The sequence below is a fragment of the Manacus candei genome, unplaced genomic scaffold (assembly GCF_025592945.1).
Source record: "Manacus candei isolate 608988 ecotype Guabito, Panama unplaced genomic scaffold, ASM2559294v1 h1tg000060l, whole genome shotgun sequence".
NCBI lineage: Eukaryota > Metazoa > Chordata > Aves > Passeriformes > Pipridae > Manacus > Manacus candei.
Genome location: NW_026138108.1, coordinates 10,126,957 through 10,149,375, shown reverse-complemented (window position 1 = coordinate 10,149,375; position 22,419 = coordinate 10,126,957). Strand labels below are relative to the sequence as shown.

At 41.9% G+C, this 22,419-nt stretch overlaps 1 protein-coding gene across 5 annotated transcripts in view; it reads left to right on the top strand.

The window, feature by feature from the left end:
* Positions 1-982: 982 nt before the first annotated feature.
* The window catches only part of SBF2 (SET binding factor 2), a 257,500-nt gene continuing 236,063 nt past the window's right edge, over positions 983-22,419 (top strand). For 2 of the 5 annotated variants that reach the window (XM_051803854.1, XM_051803853.1), the window contains exon 1: positions 983-1,810. In XM_051803854.1, the coding sequence (XP_051659814.1) occupies positions 1,756-1,810 (55 nt within the window). In that variant the 5' untranslated portion in view covers positions 983-1,755. The remainder of the gene's footprint in view (positions 1,811-22,419) is intronic. The other 3 variants (XM_051803856.1, XM_051803855.1, XM_051803857.1) reach the window with 2 other exon arrangements.

The following is a 22,419-nucleotide window of genomic DNA, read 5'->3' as shown; positions in this document are numbered from 1 at the left end:
CCATGCCACGAAGTTGATTACCCCGAGGAGATGTCGACCACTTCGATCCGTTGGGAAGGCACAAGGGGGAATTCTGCTGGATTGTCAAAGCTTATCAACTAATTTGCATCTGGCTTATCAGCAAGACACTACATCGGTGTGTCCCAGCTAAGAGGTGTAAGACTTTCGTGTTTGAAACAGAAATATCTCTGAGACCGCTAATGACTGTCTGCTGGGTCCCTTGTCATGATGAGTGGTCAGGAGCAAATCCAGCGAGTTTGCTGCAGTTCCACATGCATCCTGGTACCCATGGCTGCTACAGCTCCTCACTGTAGTGCAACCGATGTCCTTAGTGCTGTCAAACAGGACGTACATGGGAGCTCATCAGAACGTTTTTGCAGACTCCACCAGGTATCCATCATCATCATGGCTAGGCTTTGTGAACAAAGATTTGGGAAGGGCTCTACCCACATCTGCTACAAGCGTGCTGGTGGCTAAAGAGGCCAATGCGAGATAGACAAGACCGGTAGCAAAAGGCACAGCAGAAAGACTCCTTGGACTGTATCGGCAAGACACGATTCTTTCTGCGTTGTCTTTTCTCTTCGATGGTGATCCTGCATGGGTTCTCAAAGGAAGCAGTAGCGTTACAGACAGTGTGTCTCCAGGACTCCCGATTGGATGCCAGAGTAGACCAGTGATGAAGATCAATGTGACCAGCTACCCAAACGCTGTGCTGTCAGACACCACGTTCGTTCATCATGAGCATCTCTGCCACTGCTGGCAGAGCCCACCGGGATTTCGGGGGCGACAGTCCCAAAGTTGTTGGCCTCGTCTGTACATTATAAGCAGCAACACGGCACCTCCGGCACTGCCACCGCCCATGCCCGACCAGCACGTCCGGGACCAGGCGGGTCAGGCCGAGGCACCGCCGGCCACTGCCCCGCCAGGCTCATCCCCCGCCTGAGACCCCCCTCCGGGGCCGCGGCCGCTGCTGTGAGGGGGGACCGGGGCCGAGACCCTCCCTGTCCCTCGGCACCGCCACAGAGCCCGGCCGAGCCGCGGGACGGCTCCCCCCGCCGCGGCACGTCCCGCACATCCCGGACGAGACGTAAACAGGAAACATCCTGGAAGCGCAAGTGCCGGTTCCCGAGGCCGGGCTGGCGGGGATGGCACGAGCTCGCATTAGCCGGGTTCCATTTTCGCGGAGCCTCGGCGGGGGCGATGCCCGGCCCCGGCAGCTCCTCTCGGGAGCGGTGAGGTGCGGTCCTGCCCAGGCACCCGGCTCTGCCCGGGCGTGCGGAGCGCTCGGCCCCGCCGCGTTTGTCTTCAGTAACGGGGAGCGCGGCCCGGTCCCGCTGCCCCCCGGGCGGGCACCGCGCAGGGCGGCTGCCGGCACACAAAGCCCACCGCGGGCGGGGCACGGACCTCCCCCGCCGGGCCCTCCCCGCCCGCGGGGGGCTCCGAAGGGAGGCACTGGCGCTGGCACCGGTTCGTGCCGGGGCAGCGGGCGGCCCGGGATAGCGGGACAGCCCAGGATAGCGGGACCTCGGGAGATGCCGGGACAGCGCGGCCGGGCCGCCCCAGCCCCCGCCCAGCCCGCGGGGTCACGGCGAGCGGTCCGGGCGGCGCGCAGGCGCACGGCGCGCCCGCGCCTCCAACATGGCTGAGGTGGTGCCGCTCCTCCTGCGGCGGGCGCGGAGCGGAGGATGCTGAGCCCGCCCGGAGCCGCCGCCGCAGCCGCAGGGGTGGTGAGGCCGAGGCGCGCCCCGCGCAGCCATGGCCAGGCTGGCCGACTACTTTATCGTGGTGGGCTATGACCACGAGAAGACAGGTAGGTGTGGCTGCGCGCAGCGCTGCCCCGCCGCGCCTGGCCGCTCCCCCCTGCTCCGCGCTCCTGCCCGGCCCCGGCCCCCGCCCGCCTCCGGCCGGGCCGCGGGAGGAGGAGACTGCGGCGCACACGGGGCGCGCGTCCGGCCGCGGGAGGAGGGGGCGAGGGCAGCGGGGCCAGGGGAGGGTTAATGCCCCTCTCCCGAGGCGGAGCGGGGCCGGCGGGGTAGCGGGGCCAGCGGGCCCCCCGGCCCTGCCCCGCCCGCCGGGAGCGGCGGCGGATCCTTCCCGAGAGCGCGGGCAGGTTGAATCGGTCCCCACCTGTGTCCCGGGGCTGAGCCGCGGACAGCCGCGGCTCCCGGGAGAACAAAGGCCGGGGGGGCCGGGGAGCAGCGAGGTGTTTGCCCCGTGTCATTGATTATCTGTCTCCTGTTGAGCTGTGCCGCGGGAACCCCGGCGAGGCTCTCGGGAATGGCTCCCCAGGAATGGCCGCTTTTCCTTAAGGCTCGGGATGCGTTCTGTCTGCTCGGGGGGAAAGGGAAGTGGTGTTATCGGCTGTCGCTTTGTGGGGAAAGAGAGAGTGGTTTGTGTTACGTAACTGCCCGTTGTGATACCAGGGAGACCTTAAATCAGTGCACGAACCGATTCGAAAATGAAGTGATTGTCAACTGGTGTGCGCTTGTCCGGGCGTTTCAGAGGGATCCTTTGAATGTATGTTGTTAATAAACAATATTTTAAACAGTTGAATGTCCCCTGATTTATTTGTCCGTGCATAAACCAAGCAACACTCAAGTTTGTTACTCAGAGTAGTTCTTTGAAGTAGCAATTGCGTGTAATCCGTATTTGTTCATTCTGAAAGCGTAGCTGATAAACTCGGACTAAGAATTATTTTTCTTTTAAAGAAGTATAATGTTTAGAGAAACCGTTGTATCTATGTGTTTAAAGATACAGTGTTTTACAAAGTTCTGCTAAGGGTCTCTTGGGTTTTACTATACCAGTATTATTATTCCTTTATTTGTGGCCTGGTTCCCCCTCCCACCCCATTTGGTAATAGGCTTGTCCTAATTGTGTTGTCACAATTAAGACATGTGAAATGGAGAGTATTTTATGTTCAAAATAAAAATCTCCCTTTTTACCCCTCTCCTGTTTGGAACTTTTCCCCGACAAGGCAGAGAGGCCCAAATCAAAACAAAGAAGCAACCAAAAAATCGGGGTGTGCTTTTAAGAAGACAAAGCAAGTAGGCTGCTTACTTCAAGGGTACGATCAATCTGACGTAGCCAGTATGTGAAATAAAATTACAGATTGCATTGGAAAGCCTTCTATTTGTAAAATGTCTTCATCTGTAGGTTTAAGTATGTGTTTAACTTCCTGTACATAAATTGTCTCGTGAAGATTGGTAGAACTGCTTGCACGGATGAAATTGAGCAGATTCAGAAATAAATCCAAAACCTTAATTTGAAAAGGTCATGCCCAGAAAGTAACTATTTAGACTTCATTATTTAAATTACTTGTTGCTACTTTAATGCTTCATAATAAAAATACTTGAAGGAACAACATTCTGTTGAAGACTAGGCATGCATTGTTTTCCAAATTCCTTTACCCCCACATGCAATCCCATAATACATGGAGTACTGACCTTTATTTTTCTTATAAAATGGTAGTTTCTTGATGCATTTATTATGCTTCCTCCCATATGAAAAGCATGGACAAACATTTCTAGGATTATAGACTTGCTGCTCTTGAAGCTTTTATATTTTTAAGTATGTTCTCTCTTTTATTTTCATCTTCAGCAACATTCTGGCTTGGGTTTAATGTGTTTGATTTTAATGTTGGGTGTAATTACATTTTATAGTGTTGTGGGTTTTTTCCAGGCATTATCTGTGGAGTAGCTTTGTGTAAACAAGCAAACAAAAATCCTGTAATCTTCCCCCTTTTCCCCAACCTGTATGTCAGCAGCAGTTGGGATAATGTGCGCTTGTGGTTAATGCAGAAGGAGGTTTATGGTAGTGACTGTTCTCCCAGAAAAGCCCCACTGTGTCTGCAGTCTCCCTGTAGGAGCCATCATCTGCTCTGGCTGGTTATATGGATTTATTTATGTGCCAATATCTGCAATACCACTGAAAATGTGGTAAATTTATTGCTTTCCTGCACAGATTATCTGGCTTTATTCAAAGCCAGTTTGCTATAAATGTCTAAAATGCAGCGTCTGTGCACTTGTGCAATTTAGGAGCAGATTTCTACAGTTTTCTTGTTGCAGAACAACTTTGTTATTGAGGTACTACAAGTTTTTGTCCAACATAGTCTTAAGAGGAAGTGAGTGGTTTTTTTGTCCTCGAATAAACCAAAGAGTGTATCCTTTGGGAGTCAAACATATGAAAGTCCATTCCTGGTCTGGTCTAGGCCTGTGTAAACTGATGTTACAGCAGTCCTAGTGCTGTCATTCCTATTGTGTTACATCTTCCTTTCATTTTCAGCTTGCTTTAGGATGGTGACCTGTCAAAAAGGCCTTTCTTGCTGAGCATTTTGCCTATGTTGCTGTATTATTTTGTTCCTGGGTTACTTTTCTGCTCATTTTTCAAGCAGAGCTGGCTCACCGGGATGTCAGATGAACGCCGGGATTGGCATAAAGGATGATCAGGAGCATGCTATAAGATCAGTGCACCCTGAACGTATATCAGCTTAAGTGGTCCTGAAACCTTGGGCAGTGTTAGTGAGGTGCCTTAGTCTCCTACACGCTCCAGGGAAAGTCATGGAGGCCTCTGGATAGTTTGCCTAACAGGCAGTTTATTCACGCTTGGCAGGACGCAGGGACTCCGCCTGAGCGGAGAATGAGCTTTGCTGGTGACAAATGTCAGTAGAGTTACAGGCACGTAGGAAGTTGAGAAGGCTTTGTGTTGTAAAGGATGATCTGATTTGCCCAGTTTTTTAAGTTTTTCAGGTACATTTGTCTGTGTTCCTACTTAAGTCTGTGCCTTTCACCACAAAACTGAGCTTGGATATAGCACAGTTTTAATTGCTGTTGTGTATTTTGAGAACTCGTTCTGAGCCACTACAAGGAACTGCAAGAGCAGTAGCTCCTGTCAGAAGTTCATGTTCATTGTCCTGAGAAATCGGATTAGATAAATCCCCCAAATTTAATAAAACCCCATTTTTTGTCTGAACAGTGGGAATATGAAGGATTTCAATCATACACTAAGGTTGATTGCTTTTCCCTGTTCATTTTGCCTTCAGCTGAACCTTGTCTAGGGTAGATAACCACATTTTCCCCCAACATATCAGCACACTGTAAAACTATTATGTAACTATTATGGCTACAAAAGGCACTTACAGAAGTCTCTGAAGGGAACAAAGGTGCTAGAAAATGTAGGCATTCTGGGTTAACAGCTAGGAGAAACCCCAGAAGGCCTTTCTGTGTATCCATTTTATTTTTGCATGGATTTTTGAAGTGTGTTTGATGTGCTTCACCAAAACATTCCCATTTAATATGTTTGAATAATGGAATGTGGATGGGATTTAGGAAGAACACAGATGTTTGCAAAGATCACAGAAGGGCATGAGAAAATGCCTTTTGTTTGGTTTGGTTTTGGTTTTGCTGGTATAAGCCCCAACCATAAATCTCCCCCTAGAGAGATTCCCTAGAATTTACGTATGGTGATACTTGGAAAAGGTAGAAGAACATTTTGTGTCTTTCTTAGCTCAGCAGCTGAAAGGTAAGGAGAAAGAAGAGAGGATCCAAATACTGGATTAACTTGCCCATACACCCATAGCAGCTTTCCTGTAGGGTGCTGTTGTGTACCCAGCAGTTCACTGAGAAAACCTGTGAGGTGGGACAGGGTATTTTCCGTGAGGCTTGGTCGCTGTAAGACAGAGGGATGTTTTGTTCTTTCTTATGCATGCAGTTGCAATGTGTATGACAGAAGGCTTGCAACAGTATAGCAGTTTTATTTGGCTGTTGTCATAACTGATAAATGCTGGTATAACATGTGTAGGCTCTGTTGTGGTTGTTTCTGTTCTGATTTTTATCAACTTCTTTTCAGGGAAGCCTTTGTTGTCTAACATAGCTTCGTATCTTGGTGGATTTTGAAACTAGACAAGTGATTCTTGATAGAGGGGGAGAAGTTCCTAAATGGAGTTGTCTGATTCCTTTTTTTTTTTTTTTCTGTGAGCAGATTTTACCTGTGGAGAATAGAATATCATGGAGATTTTTTGGTGTATTTGTTATATGTTCATAGTTGGGCTTTCCCCTGGGCTAGCGTATGTATAAGGAGCAGATGATTTCTCTCTGTCTTGATATGCAACCTGTGTAGAAGAGAAAATGTAGAAAAATAAGAGAATAAAGCTGTTACTTCAGTGACTTTCTTATCTGTGCTGTGGCTTAATTTGATTCAAATACAATCCACGGAAATCTGAAAGGGATTAAAAACCCAATGAAACCGAAATCCTTCTTCTTGTGGCAGGAGGTTCTTGTACCTGTTATGGGATGATACATCAAGTTTCATTGATGTTTCCCTCTATTACAGTGTAGTATCACAACTGAATCAGAATGTGTGTTGGTGAGAGATGTCTGTAGCTGGCTGTGGCTGGGTAGGGCATGGCTGCCCAAAAACTTTGTCAAACAAATTAGTTACTCTAGTAAATGAAATTATCTCTTCCTACAAACCTCCTCCTCTTGTTTTCAAATACAACAGATTCCACAATGCTGTGCTGAAACGAAATGAGAAAAGAATATTTCCATTGCATGTGGTTTTGTTTGTTTGTGAGGGTTTTTTTGTGGTGATGTTTGTTCATTATATATATATATTTTTTTTTATGAGCTAAGGCTGTCTTGAAAGTCTGCTTGGAGGAAACCTCCGTCCCAGTATTTTTTGGTAGGATGTCTTCATAAAAAGGTATTTGAGCAGTTTCTTCTGATACATAATGTTGGCTCGAAAAAATATTGTTATTTTGATTAATGGATTTGTTTTCATTTTAGAGAAATCTTAAAATCAATACAGATCACGTACCTTTTCTTTCCCTCAAATGAATGAATGCTAATGAATATTTCTAAAGAACTTACAGTAACAGCAATAAAAATACATTTTTTTCAGCCTTTCATTTTAAACCAAGACATTCACAGAGACTGAATTTTTTCTCTGAGTTGTCTTCATTTGTTCTCAAATACGAGGACACAGACTATGTTGAGGGAAATAGCCTTTCATATCTTTTTGACCAAATTGCAATCAAGGATTATTAGACAAAAAGACACCTTTCCTGCAGCGTGTTCATGGAAAACAGTTTGTTATGCAAGTTTGTTAAACACTGGCCTTCTATGACCACAAGCATATTTTTCAGTGGAGGGACAATGAGACTGACATTTAATTTCTGCAACGTCACAAACTTAACAGTCTTGTCTTATAATAGTGAGGACGATAATTATACTGCTGTGGTAGTTCACTGACATGAATTTAAAGTACCAACCTTCCCAGCTGCTGGTACTTAAAAAATAAAAAACAAAGGAAACCCCACAATCACTGTGGAATCATTTTTAAAATGTGTAACAGTAGATTCACTGTTCAACCTTGATAAATGTCAGTGAAAGTGGTATCATACAAATATAAGTAAATAGGAAGCTTTCCTTTGATTCATCTCTCCTTTTACTCCTCCCTGGCAGTAACATGAGACTTCTAAGCTCCTTGCTTATATAGTGAAAAAAAATTATTTCTAGCAATAACACTATCAGTCTTGATGAGATTAATTTTCTTCTGCTTGGTGTTGTATTCCAGTTATATGTATTTGTTGAAATAAATTACTCCTGTGGTGTCAGTGGTATATTCTGAAGTCAAGGACAATCCAATTAGTGTTGATTGGGATTTGGCAGCTAAATCCCTGCTCATTGAGCCAAGAACATGCTGGTTATTGCTTATCTGTTAGTGACTAGATAGATAATGATTTCATGTCTCTAATGTTTACAATTCTCAGTTTTCAATCTTCTGCAAGTTGAATACTGTGAAAAAATGAAGTCATTGAATGCAGTTTGAATTCTTTGCTTTGTAGTAGTCTTGTGCTCAAGGTGACAAAGTAACTAATCACAAAATTTCCACTAAGCTGGACATAAGTGACAGGCTCTCAGTACTGCCGCCAAAACCAGTAGTTGGTGACAGTACGGTCTGGGGTTTTGTGTAGCTGCCCTAGAGGAATGCTAATATACAGGAAAAACAAAAATCATTGTAATTTTGGATACAAATTCAGAATAGTGTCATCCAAAACCCCATTGGACCATGGGAAGCCTCAATGGATAAAAAGAGACAAAAGGAATGTTACTGGGCTTACAAAATCAATCACTCAGAAATTCAAGGGGGGAAAAAAGAAGGTGGGAATAATATCCTTTTACTGTGCTTCATATGTTGTTTCCTATGATTTAGAACCTCAGAAAATTCATTATCTGACCCTTGGATAGATCTTCAGCAATATTGGAAACATCTTTTTAAATGTTGTACTTACACATCGAGTCTACTGGAATAGCAACTGGAAGGAAAATGAGACATTCTAGCAGAAGATTTCTCAGATACTTGTGGATGCAAAGGGGTGACAACTTTTCTTTCTAGAACCTTGACTTCAGTTGTGGAATATTGTGCATTTGGAAGATGGGTTTTGTCGAGCTACTTTTGCCAGATGCCATAAATAATAGTGCCAAGAGTATTGAGTGTTACTGGCAGTGTCCCCTTCACACTCTGGAGTGGGCTGCACGGCGCTTCCATGTGGTTTGGGAACCCTTCTCCATAAGACTGGCCACTCCCTCTGATTACTCTGTTTGACGCATTCTGGTATTTGGAAATTCTTTGTCTTCTAATTTGGTTTTCTAGGTTTACCCCAGAAGAATCTCTTACAGTCTCTTGTGCTTTCTCCTTCCTTCTCTCACTCTTAATATCTGTTTAACCCTTTTTATCCACTCTGTTTTTCTGACATGAAGTCCTCTTGGCCAGTCAATCTGATTTCTTATGGTTTTGATCTTTAAATAAAGAAATGTCAATTCATCACATAAACAACAAGGCCAGGTTTTGTCCCTGCTGTAAATTTTGGGCCTAAAAGAGTGCTTGGTAGAATTTTAGTTAAGGCAAAAATTGTGCTTTTCCCTCCAGTCTTATTTCTTAGAAGCAGAAAAAGTATGTGGTGTGAAGTTTTATTGAAGTAATGGAGCTAGAGACAGATGTTAAGCATTGGAACTTTAGATGGTACATTTAGTTTGGCTATATAAAAAATAATTGAAAATAGCTATAGAATAAGAGGTTAGACCACCATTAGTGATGCTTATGGCTGTGAGCTATGTGTGTGCCTAAAAAACATCACACTCGTGTTTCTCAGTTTCTTGTAACTGCACCAGTTGTAGCACAGTAAAGCTTTTAACTTGACCACTCTGTTGTTAAACTCTTTCACAGCTTAAGTTTGTACATTTAACATGTGTATTTTTGCTTTGGACAAAGAAAAGCAGACGCTCATCCTTTTTTGTCACTATTGTTCTGCGAACTATAAATCTAATTCCTAACTGGCAGTAAGCATAATCTGACTGTGTGACTAACAAAATACTCAAGACTCAAAGGACAAGGTTGTGATCTTGTCATGAATACAACTGTAATGGACTTTTAATTCTTGGAATACTCTTGAATGGGCATACTGTATTTTTTTAAGAAAGGTTAAATTAGGAAATATGTGCTTTTTCATTCTCTTACACAGACTGCTTTTCATAAACACACAAATTGCAATTGCATAAAAAAAGAAGAAGAAAGCCACACGCTTTGCTCCTGCAGAGCTGTTTCTTCATAAATAGTGTATTTTCCCAGAAAAATATATAGTAGTTTTGTGAAGCTTGTGTGATGACTAGGCTGTTAGTGGTCTATATTGTTTGTATATGCTATTTTTAAACTAACACAAATCATTCTAGTAGAAGTTACAGGAGGATTTCCATTTTCTTCCTTTTTTGATAATTTCTGAAGAGAGAACTAGTAGGTTTCATATTTTTTAAGAACGTAGAGTTTTTTAAAGAAGATTTCAAACAAAAATTGATCATACTTTTCCTTCCTAAAACACAGATTTAAACCTGCATTTTTTTCCCCATATAGGTAATTTAATCTATTTCTGGGGTCTCTCTTTTAGAGAGATTTCTTAAAACCTGTGAGAATTTTTTCTCTTCACTGTATTTTGTTTAGTGATGGACATAGCTCTCAATACTGATCTGTAAGAGCTGGTAGTGGATCCTAATGTGGCTGATGGGAAATTCCTATTGAATTCCTTGTGCCTAGTAGAAGGGTCTAGATGTGACCTTGATATTGTCTTCTATCCCAGCTCTGAAAGCTCACAGTACTGGTAAAGCCTGGAGCTGGCTTTGTGCAGTTGGGAAGGTCAGTGCTCATTTGGTGGAGCAGTGGGGCCTTTCGGAGTTCCTGCTGCTGTGGCTGGTGTGGCTGCTGCCAGGGTGCCAGGCACAATTTGCTTTTTGAAGGTGTCTTAGCCTGGGGCCTCTGCCTGAGCCATAGATTGTGCCTGGCTGCAGCTGAGGAACTATCTGGAATTCTCTGCTACGGGAGGGAAGAGCTGCTGGCTGAGTGCTGCCTTTGGGATTCACCCCACGTTTCTTAGAAATGCAATTATTGAATTATTCTTAATTCAATAGATTCAGCAGTGGTAGAAAGCCCAAGATTTGGAATAGATGGTGTTTCCGAAACAAGGCATATACACAGAATAAAAGGATGTTTTCTGTGGTAATAAATAGTCAGAGTTTGTGTTCAGAAATCCTTGCAAGGTCTGAGGGTTCAAAGGGCTACAGAGAAATGTTTCTTCCCTAGATATAGTAGCTAAAACTTAAATGTTTATTTTCAGTAGTAAATTCTGGTCCACTTTGCTACAGTGAGTTAAGATAATGGCTGTGAAAGTCTCAGATGTGCCCTTTAGCTGGAGGCAGCTGCCCCTACAGCAATTTTAGAGGCTGGTGGCAGTTCGGTGCTGCTTCCACTAATGAGCTGAGGTTTTGACTCAAGCTGCCAGCGAACGTGCCTTAAGCTGGGACACCTGGAATGATCGAGGCATGGGGCACACATTCCCTTTTCCAGCTCAGAGGGGTTAGTTGTTAACAGCAAAGAGGACTGGAACATCCCAAACCCCCTCAGTGGGCTGTCCTGGGGCCGGAGTGGCCGAGCTGTGGTGTGTGAGCTGAGAGGGCACCGTGATTCAGCGGGACAGCCAAAGCAAGTGGCATGTTGTTTCAGTTACAGGCAACAGAAAAGAAAACAAAGCCATGGAGAGCCACATGTTTGTGATTTGGAATTCAAAACTCGTCTTTCAAAAGATTCTCTTTCCTGTTTGATTAGTGTGCATAAATAATGATACCAGGTTTGCCACTGAGTAAACAGTGTTGATTCAAGTAGTGATACTTTTGTGAGGTTGTTGTTTCAGTACTGTGTTTTCCAAATATTTTGTTTATAGTGTTTATTATTAAGAGAGATGAGATCATACATATTTAACAAAATATTCTTGTGGAGGCTGCTTTTTATTATTTTGTTCTCTTTTACCACATGGCATCTTTTTGGGAGAAACAAGCTGAAGCTTTTTATTTTTTTTTTTTTTGTGAGAGAGTGGTCTTGAAAAGTACCCAGAAAACATGCTTGCTGCCTTTCTGACCTTGTGAGATCTTTTGGCATTTAAAAAAAAACCTGTTTACGAGCATACTGATGAGTTTCTTTCTTTCTTTGTTTTTAATTTTAAGAAAATGTGGTTCAGTTTTTTTAGTAAATGGCCATTTTTAGAAAACTGCAGTTCACTTGCCTAGTCTGTAGACATGGTCTTTGATAACCATAGCTGCTCTTCTTGCTGGTAGCCCAGTAGAAGACAGAAGGTAACAGTTTACATCTATACTTAATTCTAACAAAAATGAGGATTGTTCCACCTTACAATGAAGTAGGATTTTAGAGGCCTGACTCAGAATAACTGTTGTTTTCATAATCTGTTGTTTTCTTCAGAATATGTTTACCATTACTTGAAGTTAGAAAACCCGGAGGTGAGATGTATATAAAAGGAATAATAACAGTAATAATTTTTTTTAAAAAAGACCTTAACTGGACTGCACCCATTGTTTCTGTCTTGTGGGAGTGACCTTGGAGATGTTCTGTTTTACAGAGTTGTGATGGTTAAAGGATAGGATGCTGAAAAATAAACCCATGCAACTCCTATCTTCCTCTGCAACTGAGTTATGTGTGTTCTGTTTATTCTCAGCCAGTGTTTCTAAAGTTATAGTAAGATTTGTGGGTTACATTGTCTCCTTTTACTGACTTCTTTCCTCCTCCTCCCTGATGCCACAAAAATCAGTAATTTTTCTTGTTTTAGGTTTCTTATAAAACTTAGGTCATGGCTACTAATAAAATACTTTGAAATCCTGAAGCAGAAGCCTCAGGATATAGTTCTGAATTAAAAAACAGTTCCTGTTTTATAAAGAGCATTTTTACTGATTAATCTTTGGGTTGAAAAATCTCAAGGGTAAAAACTTAGACTATAAAGATTGATTAGATATTCTGATGAGTTTCTATGATGTATCCTCATGTTTGATAATCATCTTTATCTTCCTGCTATCTGGTTTTCCACTTTTTTCTGCCAAACTACACAGGTTTTGTAGCAAGAGTTATTATTCTGCAAAACTCTGTCAACCCCAAAAGGGCAAGTGTGTGGCTTCTGTGAAAAATCTGATAGAGGTGTCTAACTGTTTTAAAAATCCCCTTATGAAGTCTAGAAATCAGCAGTAGTTGTTGAGTAGTAGGAAACCCTCATTACTTACTGTCTGGTATGTACTCTCTACCTAATGTGTTTTCTTTAGGGTTTGAAAACAGATTTGCAAAGACCAAAATATAAATTCTGTGGTTTATTATATTTATGATTTTATCAAGACTGAATCTTTTTTAATTCTAATGCATTTGACAATTACCAAGAAGAGATTTGGACTGCAGTGATCTTAATGTAGCTGTACAAAGCACCATATGCTTTCTACATTTTTTAAAGCAGATGGACAAATATGTTTATCAACATGGTCTTGCCAAACTTAATTGGCAGCACATTTTCATATCTGAATCTGAGCTGTTCCTGGTTTAATGGTGAGAGTCTCAGGAGTTACATATAGATGAAAGGATCGTAGAATCATGGGATAGTTTAGGTTGGACCTTAAAGACCCATCTGGTTTCAACCCCCCTGTGTTGGGCAAGGACACCTTCCAGTAGCTCAGGTTACTCAGACCCCCGTCCAACCTGACTTTGAACGATCCCAGGGATTGGGCATTCACAGCTTCTCTGGGCAACCTGTTCCAGTGCCTCACCACCCACACAGCAAAGAATTTCTTCCTAATATCTGATCTAAATCGTCCCTCTTTTAGTTTAAAGCCACTGCTTGTCCTGTTGCTACAGGCCCTGTTAAAAAGTCTGTCTCCACATTTCTTGTAAGTCCTCTTTAAGTACTGAAAGTCTGCTCTAAGGTCTCCCTGGAGTCTTCTCCAGGAAGAAGAGCTCCAGCTGTCTCAGCCTGTTTTCATAGCAGAGGTGTTTCAGCCCTCTGATCTTCATGGCTTCCCTTGGACTCCAGCAGGTCCACATCCTTCTGACACTGGGGCTCCCAGAGCTGGATGCAACACTCCAGATGGGGTCTCAAGAGAGTGGAGTAGAGGGAGAGAATCACTTCCCTTGACCTGCTAATAAGTGATAGATCCAAGTGGTCATTAGGCAAAACTGGTAGCATGGATCTCAAAATTAGTTTTGCAGTCCTTTTTTGTTCGACTTGTAAATATCTAGTAAGAAGGGAGGTGGAATGGTTAGTGAATGAGACTTGGAGATGATTAAAAGAAATAATTGAAGTAACAGCTGAATCTAAAGCTTGTGGTGAAGGGCTCCAGAAAAAACTCATGATACTGAGTGACTAGAAATTAAAATTTTGGATGAAATGCAGTTTTGATAAATGCAAATACAGTCAGTGGTGAGAAAGGATTCATAGCAATGGTCTCCAATTTAGCTGTTGTCACTTAGTGGAAAAGTTCTTGGAATTTACTGGGACAGTTCTCTGTAAAATTCAGCTTAGTGTCTGGTGTGGCATCAGTAAACTCAGACATAAACAGTTTGGAATTGTGGAAAAGAACCCGCCCAAAAATATTGTGGTTTTGCAGCCTAGGGGACCTGAATGGATTGGGTGAATCCTCAAGTCCTGTTTGACCCTGGTTTCTGTAGTCCTGGATGTTAAGAAAATCTGGACAGGACCTCTGGGAGTTGCCTGATCCGTTCTTCTCTCCCAAGGCACAATTAGCAGCTGTAGCCTTTGCTGGCTGGGGGGACACCTTTGTTTAACTCATTCTCAGAACCTCTCAATAACAGCACTTCCAGAGCCTGCTTTGTCAGTCTATTCCAGTGCCCCTCTGGCTGACTTTTTAGAAGGGTTTTTGTAGTGTTTGAGTCATGTGGGTTTTGGTATAGTTTTAAGCCTGTTATTTCTGTTCTCCTTGAAGTGTGGTGACCAAACTGGATGTGGTAATTTACATGAAATTGTACCCAAACCCAGAGAGAGACACTTATTTGCTGGTTTTTCAAGCAGTTTTGTACATAGACTTGACCCTCCATTTTTTTAAAATTATTTTTGTTCCTCAACATCACAACACCGAGGGTCACTTTGTGGTCTGCTTTAACCTTGTAACTAAACCACTACTTGGCCATCCCATATATGTGCAATGAGGTGTTCTGACCTAACTCTGCAGCCTTGCAGTTCTCCCTAGTCATACTCTTAATTTTTTTTCATAACTTTTTCCAGTCTTTCAGGATCACTTTGAATTCTTATCTCGTCCTCTACTGTGCTTATTACCTGCATTTTCAGAAAGTAATAAATAATTTATGTGTATATATAGATATATAAAATATTTGAATGTATATATGCTTATATATATATATATATTAAAAGAACAACTTCAGATATGCACCGTGTACCTGCAGTGGCTTTAATCAAAAAACAAAACCCACTCCAAACCATAACTTGAGCATTGAAGCCCATAATAACTCACATATCATGTCTGGGAGATGGAATTAATGCTGCTGTAAATATGATTGACTGTGTAGTGAGTAAATTTGCAGAAAGTATATTCAGTCAGTGTTCCTGAGCATATTAAATTTGAGGTGCTTTGTGATATATTTAAATAGGATTATATTTTAAGAGTGAGAGAGTTTCAGAAACAACTTAGCAAATTATTTCCTAAACAACAGAATTCGTGGCGTATTCCTGCACATTTTTGTCTTTTTTCTGGAATGGCCCTGGTAGTGCTGCTATGGACAAGGAACAGGGTGTCTTGAGTACTAACTTTTCTTCACACCAGGGTCACTGGATGTTTATTTATTTGAGTTAAAGGCAGTTGGTCACACAAACCTCGTTTCTGTAGAAAACCTCTCTGAAAGTAGCAATCTTACTTGAGAGAACATGGTTCACTGTCACTTGGGAGAATATTTGCCTTCCTTTGTGACAGACACATTATAGTATGCTCCAGTTAATATTCTGGGCCTACCACAGCCTCAGAAGGGAGAGGTTATGTTCTATTAATTAATTACGGGCTTGTAGTCAAGTGGCATTTAATTGTTTGCTAGGATATGGATTTGGCTCTGTTTTCTTCATTTGTGCTCTAATTTCAAACAACCCATTCCTTCAGTTTCTTACACTTGCAAAGTATGGATTGAGGATTTAAAAAAAATATTTTTACTGCTGATGGTGCATGCACTGGAAGTGCATTTGGATGTGTAAAAATCTTGGCAGTGTAGCTTATTTATGGGGTAGGAGATGGCAATAAGGAAATGGACGATTTAGCACATAAGCACAGAATCACACTTTTTCCTTGCATTACAGTTTTAGAAGAACTGTCAAAAAACCTGAAATAACAAAATAAATTTGTCATTTAAAACAATTATTATAGACCCTTCAATTTGATTGTTTTTTGTTTGTTTTAGTCAGGTAAGTATTAGCAACTTTTACAGTACTTGTTTGACTATGCTTGGAGATCAGGTGAAATAGTGTTATGCTACAGGGACAAAATACAATTCACATTATCCAAAGGTCAGCTATAGTGAGGACTGCTGGTGTTAGAAGAAATACAAATACACAGTAACACTTGTAATGTTTCGTAGTTCATGTCTGTGGATTTAAAATAAATTTGCATACAACATGTTATTTTTCAGCATTCACATTCTTTGTGTTGATCCCCACTTAAATTAAGTCACTCTGGCAGCAGTGTTTTTGGGCGAGGAGGGAATGAAATAAACTGTTAACCTTTGGGAGTCAGAACACAAACAAATAGTGCTTAACTCGGGGGCAGTTGTGGGTATTTCGAACAATGGTGTTAATTTTGATTGCCTGTTTGAAGTAGACCCTTTCTTTTTGTTCTTGGTTGGGAAGAACTTGTTGTTTGTAACTTCTCTGCAGCTGCGAAGAACAAAGTTTGTCATGCCGTAGTTGAGCAAGGTGACATCATGAGATGATTTTGACTCCTGTGGCAATCTGCTTGGGTTTGCCCTTGTGTGAGCGTGATCAGTGGCATGTGTGGGTTTCCTTTGGTCTAAATCAAGCAGGCACTGGTGGAATTGCATTCTGTGGCTATTTACTTGATCCCTTGTTCCGGGCTGTTGTTGTTTTGACCTGAAAACCATTCCACTGCATCTCGGTTCCAATTTGTTCTCCAGGTAAGTGCTCTTACTTTAGACAGCAGAGCATTCCCGTAAGGCTCCGGGGGGCTGTCAGTGGGTGACTGGGGGATGTTTGCACGGAGACACACCGGCTCTGTGGAATTCTGGCATGACAGAAGGCCAGTTCCTTGGAGCCTTGCTCACACTCCCCTGTGTCCCTGGCTTATGGAGCGCTGGAGAATGCGGAGCAAAACGTGCCTAAGCACTCGGGGCCAAATTCTCTTGAGATCATCTCCTATTGCTTTGCAATATTGGATTGCACATACCAGTTTGGGGCTTAACTGGTAGGTAGGATGACCAGCCTGAGTGTTGGCGTTAATGACATTCTGGCAGGTGGGTAAGGGGCTACTTTTTTACTAAATACATATGGACCATATGATATGCTCAACTTACTGGAAACTCTTTGTTTTTGCTCTGTTTTTAGTCTATAGTCAGTCCAGACAAAATATTTGGCCTACCAGGATATGTGAATCATTCTTCTTTGTAAAGCATCATTTATCATCTGTGCTCTGAAAGTGTTTAGTATGAGGAAAACATTGAATGCACTCAGAAATTTTATTGTTAACGTGCGTTTTTACAGCTGCTGTGTAAAAATCTTGCTTTGGTAAGATCAAAATATTATTTAATTGTTTTAGCCTACTGGAATCACAGGAAATATACAGGGTGGGAAACTCCCAAATGACTTGTCACTCCTCATCACCTGTAGGTGAGCAATGACACAACGACTTAAATAAACAAATCTTAGCAGCTGGTTAGTTCTGGGAAAAAAGAGAAAAGTTACTCCTTCATCCTTTATGTGTTGCTAATATGCATTGAGTAGAAGATGAGCTTTAAAATTCCCTTGATCAATGGAAAAGTAAATGTACAGTACAAAACTGTTGTTAAGGCTTGAGTGAACAGATTGACTTGTTTGGAGGATTGTCTTTGTAGTCTGGTGTTAAAGGAAACTAATGCATGTGAATGCAGCTGGGGAGGGCACTGGCTGAAATTCAGTATGGACTTTCAGTGTGCATCTCAGCAGCCAAAGGTCTGCAGCAACTGCTAGGAAGTTAAGGGGAAAATAATGTTGTAGTAGACCTTCCAGTCACACAATTCTGTAGGTTTTGAACAAATTTTAAATTAAGTATGACATCAGGATATACAGATGTGTGAATGATGTCTGCTGGGGCATGAACATGTATGGCTCTGTGTGCCAGGTCCTCTCACTCAGGGACTGTGGCTCTGTAAACGCTTGGAGACAGAAAGCATAATAGGAAAATGGTACTTTAAATAACAATAAGGAATGAAAAAGAGCAGTGGAAGAGGAACTGAGAGATTATGAACATTGTCTCTTAGAGAGCAAATGTACAGAGGAAGAATCCTGTGAAGGTAGTGGAGAGATAACTAAAGGACTTGGAAGATGAGGCAGCTTCTTATTGCAGAGGATTGGAAAGAAGATCAGGAGGAAGTGAATTTCAGAGCAAACATCTTTCATGTTGAGATTTGCTAAAAAATATTTACAGGTCGGGTTTAGATGTGGGTAGCTTGAGCAATCTGTGAAACAGGAATTTGCAGTGATGTGTGATATGGAACTACAAATAAAGACTGGGTTTAAGGCTAATGTGGGGCAGTTGGAGAAATGAGTTGCATTGTATCTCTGTGGCACTGTCACAGTGTGGGCTGTCAAAAAAGCCCCTGTGAGGATGATTCCTTCTTTACAAATTTCAGATTTGGGGAGGACTGTTTTGATTTGGGGCAGAGGAAAGAGAGATGTGCGTGAATATACTGCTTTCAAAAGAAGGAAGGGAAGACAGAAGGGATTTATCTGTCTTTACTGTCTCAACCATGTTGTCATTCATAGACCCCGTGTTGAAAATTTGAAATTTGGCTTGATCTTGTATTGCAAGAATATCTTGAACTCACAGGGATGTTAATTTTTAACATAGTTGGCAAATAGTATTCAAAAGTGATTTTAAATCATGATAGTTCCCTAGCTCTAGAGTGACAATATGTCCAGTGTAAAGCACCATTAAGTTACACTGATGTTGCAATTTAGCAGGAAATGGAGATCTTTCAAATAAGATTTGGGTCAAGTATGTATTTCCTTTGATTCCAAGCAAGTGCTTTTTGCTAAACATCAATGTGTATATTTTTGATATTATGGAAATATTCCTTTTATTGGTCAACTACCCAACCTGGAAATGAGTTACACTTTGCTGTTTATGTGGAGTATCTTTGTGGTATTGAAAACATCAACCCACACACTATATCTAAACGTCCAGTAGACTTAGAGCTTTGTTAACCTTAACCTTGAACTTCGGAAAGTTCATTACCTTTGGTATAAAGAATGTTATTTATGAAGGATTTTCCCATGTATTTTAGAGCAAGATGCGTATTTAACACATGCTTATTTTGGTTTCTGGTTTCTTGGCTTGAAGAGAGGATCACTATTTTGCTGCTGTATCTTTTACATAGATGTGCATTTTGCTTCATTTCACTTTAATCCTTCATGTACACATTGATGACAAAGAAGTAAAAGAGCCTCCTTTACAAAGCAGTTGGATGCTTTACTGTGTACCAAATCATCACTTTGAACTCTGTGAAAAAAAATGAGTTTAATGAAGCAGCTGGGTTCCAATCATGTCAGAATTGGGTTTGAGTATAAACATTCTGCATTTTCAGCTGCTCTGTGCAAAGATAGTATTTTGGAACATGAAATATGTAAATACTATGTGTGAGAAGATGCAAAGCACTTTTTATTTGATGTAAACACTATCATAATGCTCCATGTTCTACTTTACTCCGGTGTTTATGATTACTTATTTACACTTTATGTTATTTGGTAAGGAGGTATAAAGAACTTCTAAAGAAACATCACAAAATATTCTAGATTATCTCGAGGATAATATGGAGATATTCTTCATAGCAATCTTTCCTTATTTCTGTGGGAAAAGATGTACGATTTTTAAAAAAAACAGAATACAAGCCTTTGCCTTTTCAGTCATTAACCAGACATGAAACTCAAATCCTCAAATTCAAGGAAAAAACACTACTCTGTCACAACAGAACTTGTCATTCTGATATGGAGAGGTCTGTAGAGTCCAAGGCAAATCCCGCTCTGCCAGTGGGACAGTACAGTGAAACAGTTGAAGGAACTTGCCCTGGAGGATATACCTACCTAGGTCTCCACTGTGGGTGTTGCCATTGAAGGGATACAGTTTGCATATGTAAGGATCTCCAGAAAGACCTGGAAAATCTAGAGTAAAATTATGATCGGTTCATACTCTGCCTATAAATACTCAGCTCTGAGGCAGCAGATGGAATGTGCATGTAGGGGCAAAGGGAGAGTGTAGAAATTCCAGGTGTGCATTGCAAGTGTGCTGTTGTAGGTGAGGATGTTGAGGTGCACAGGCAGGTTGCTGGGACTGCTCGGTGTTCTGCTGGTATGTTCTGCTCTGTGGATCAGCTCATCAAGTAAGATGGTGTGGAGTTGGACATTCATGCTGCCAAAATACAGATCTTGTGACCAGGGGCATATTCTCATTCCATTATGTTGTTTCTACCTTATTAGATCTTGTAGCACTGAACTGCTGTTTTGTCCTGGTGGGGAACACAAGAGGAGTGGCTTTGGCCTCTTCAGTTTAGACTGAAGGTCGTAATTAAACTTTTTTCAATAGTTGTTCTGTTTGGTTATGTTCTGGTTTGAGTCATGAAGGAGTTGCTGAGTTGCCTTTTTTCATTTATTCTGATGGACACAATAGAGTTGGGTCTGGTAGGATTAGTAAGGCAAGAAAAATTCTAGTTGGAGATACATTGGGAATTTTTTTTTCTCCTTTTTTTTCCCTGGAAGGGAAAGATGCTTACAAAAATAAGTCAGGATCCATACACTTAGCACAACTTTTATTTTTTCTTCTTTAAAAATGACAATAGTTATTCTAGTAAGTTCATAACTTCCTTTCTGTTTTCTATAGCATAATGTACCTGCATCAGAAAAATTGGGGGCTTGCCATTTTAGTTACCTGTAGTGAGATTTGTTGTTTCCAAAGCAGTGGCTGAACATTCTGAATTTTGTTTAATGCAAAGCCTTGGATTTTTTTTTTAATTTTAGAAGTCAACCCTTAACTTCAGTACTTTCAGTCTCTAGCAAATTCTCTTCTCCTCTGCATTTCCGTTGACAGTAAACTTAAGAAAAAAGTCCATGAGGCTAAATAAATAATGACAGGTACAATTACAGGATAAGGGTAATAGAATGACGTGTTCAAACCCTATAACTCCTTTTTTGTACATGTCTATTAAATTACGTAGTTATTAAGTAATACAAGTCCTCAGAGGCCTATTGTGTGTGAGATGTGCATACAACACTCAAAAGTCATGGTTATGGCAAAGAATATTGGAAGTTCCTACTAAAAATTAACACTGTTTTCACTGTATAACTGGGCACAGAATGTACTGTAAAGCCAGATACTGTTTCATGACTGCTGAGTTTTCAGTGTATAATCTGTTGAGATTTCTGAAAAACAGCTCCTCTTGAAAGGCTTCAGGTTTTTGCCAGCTGCTGATAAATTGTTTCTGTATGACTGTTTTGCTAAAGCAAGAGAATGGCAATAAATTATGGCTGTTCAGTAGTAAAAGGTCTGTTGTATCTTCTCTATCCGCAGGTTGTCTCAATAATTGTAAAAATATTTTTATTCCTGTTAGAAAGCTTTGAGTAACTTTGGTCAGCTGCCACTTGAACAAAAGCCAACCCCAAAATCCATAGGCTAGACAAAACCAAGGGAGACCTTGAAAGTCTCACTTCAGTGCCTGGTAAAGATATGGAGAAGTTTATTCTGGGAATATTGAAAAACACCCGAAAGACAACACAGTCTTTGGTCACAGCCAGCACGGCTTCACGAGAGGGAAGTCCTGCTTATCAAACCTGGTTTCCTTTTATGGGAAGGTAACCTCTCTGGTTGGTCAGGGGAAGCCAGTTGATGTAATCTTTTTGGATTTCAGCAAAACTTTCGATACTGTCTCACAGGATCCTTGAGAACAAAATGTCCAGCCCACAGCTGGATAAACACATCATGTGGTGGGTGAGCAATTGGCTCATGGGTCGGGCACAGAGGGTGAGAGTGAATGGGGTGACATCAGACTGGTGACCTGTCACTAGTGGGGTTCCTCAGGGCTCCATCTTGGGCCCTGTGCTCTTCAACATCTTCATAAAGGACTTGGGCCCGGGACTGGAAGGGATACTGAGCAAGTCTGCAGATGACACAAAACTGGGAGGAGCTGCTGACTCCCTTGAAGGCAAGGAAGTCTCTTGGTCTGTGCAGCTGGAGGAGACTGAGGGGAGACCTCACTGCAGTTACAGCTTCCTCATGAGGGGAAGAGGAGGGGCAGGCACTGATCTCTGCTCTGTGCTGACCAGTGACAGGACCAAGGGAATGGCCTGAAGTTGTGTCAGGAGAGGTTTAGGTTGGATATTAGAAAGAGATTCTTCCCTCAGAGTGTGGTTGGGCACTGAACAGGCTCCCCAGGGAAGTGGTCACAGCACCAAGCCTGTCAGAGTTCAAGAAGGATTTGGACAATACTCTCAGGCCCACGGTGTGACTCTTGGGGATGTTCCTGTTCAGGGCTAAGTGTTGGACTTCATGATCCTCATGGGTGCTTTCCAACTCAGCATATTTTGTGATTCTGTGAAGTACCACCACAGAAAACCAACCAAAGAAAAACTCTCAAACCACTACCACACAACCCCTCCCCCAAAACCAAACAGAAAAACCCAAACCCAAAGCCATAAACTAAAAAAATCCCCCAGCAATAACTTCTTTCATTTTCCACATATATGTTCTCTAGAGTTTGGGAGCCTTCAGATCCACAAGTGGATCCTGTAATTTAATTCATTTAAGTAATGGCTAGCAATGGGTTTGATAGTGAATG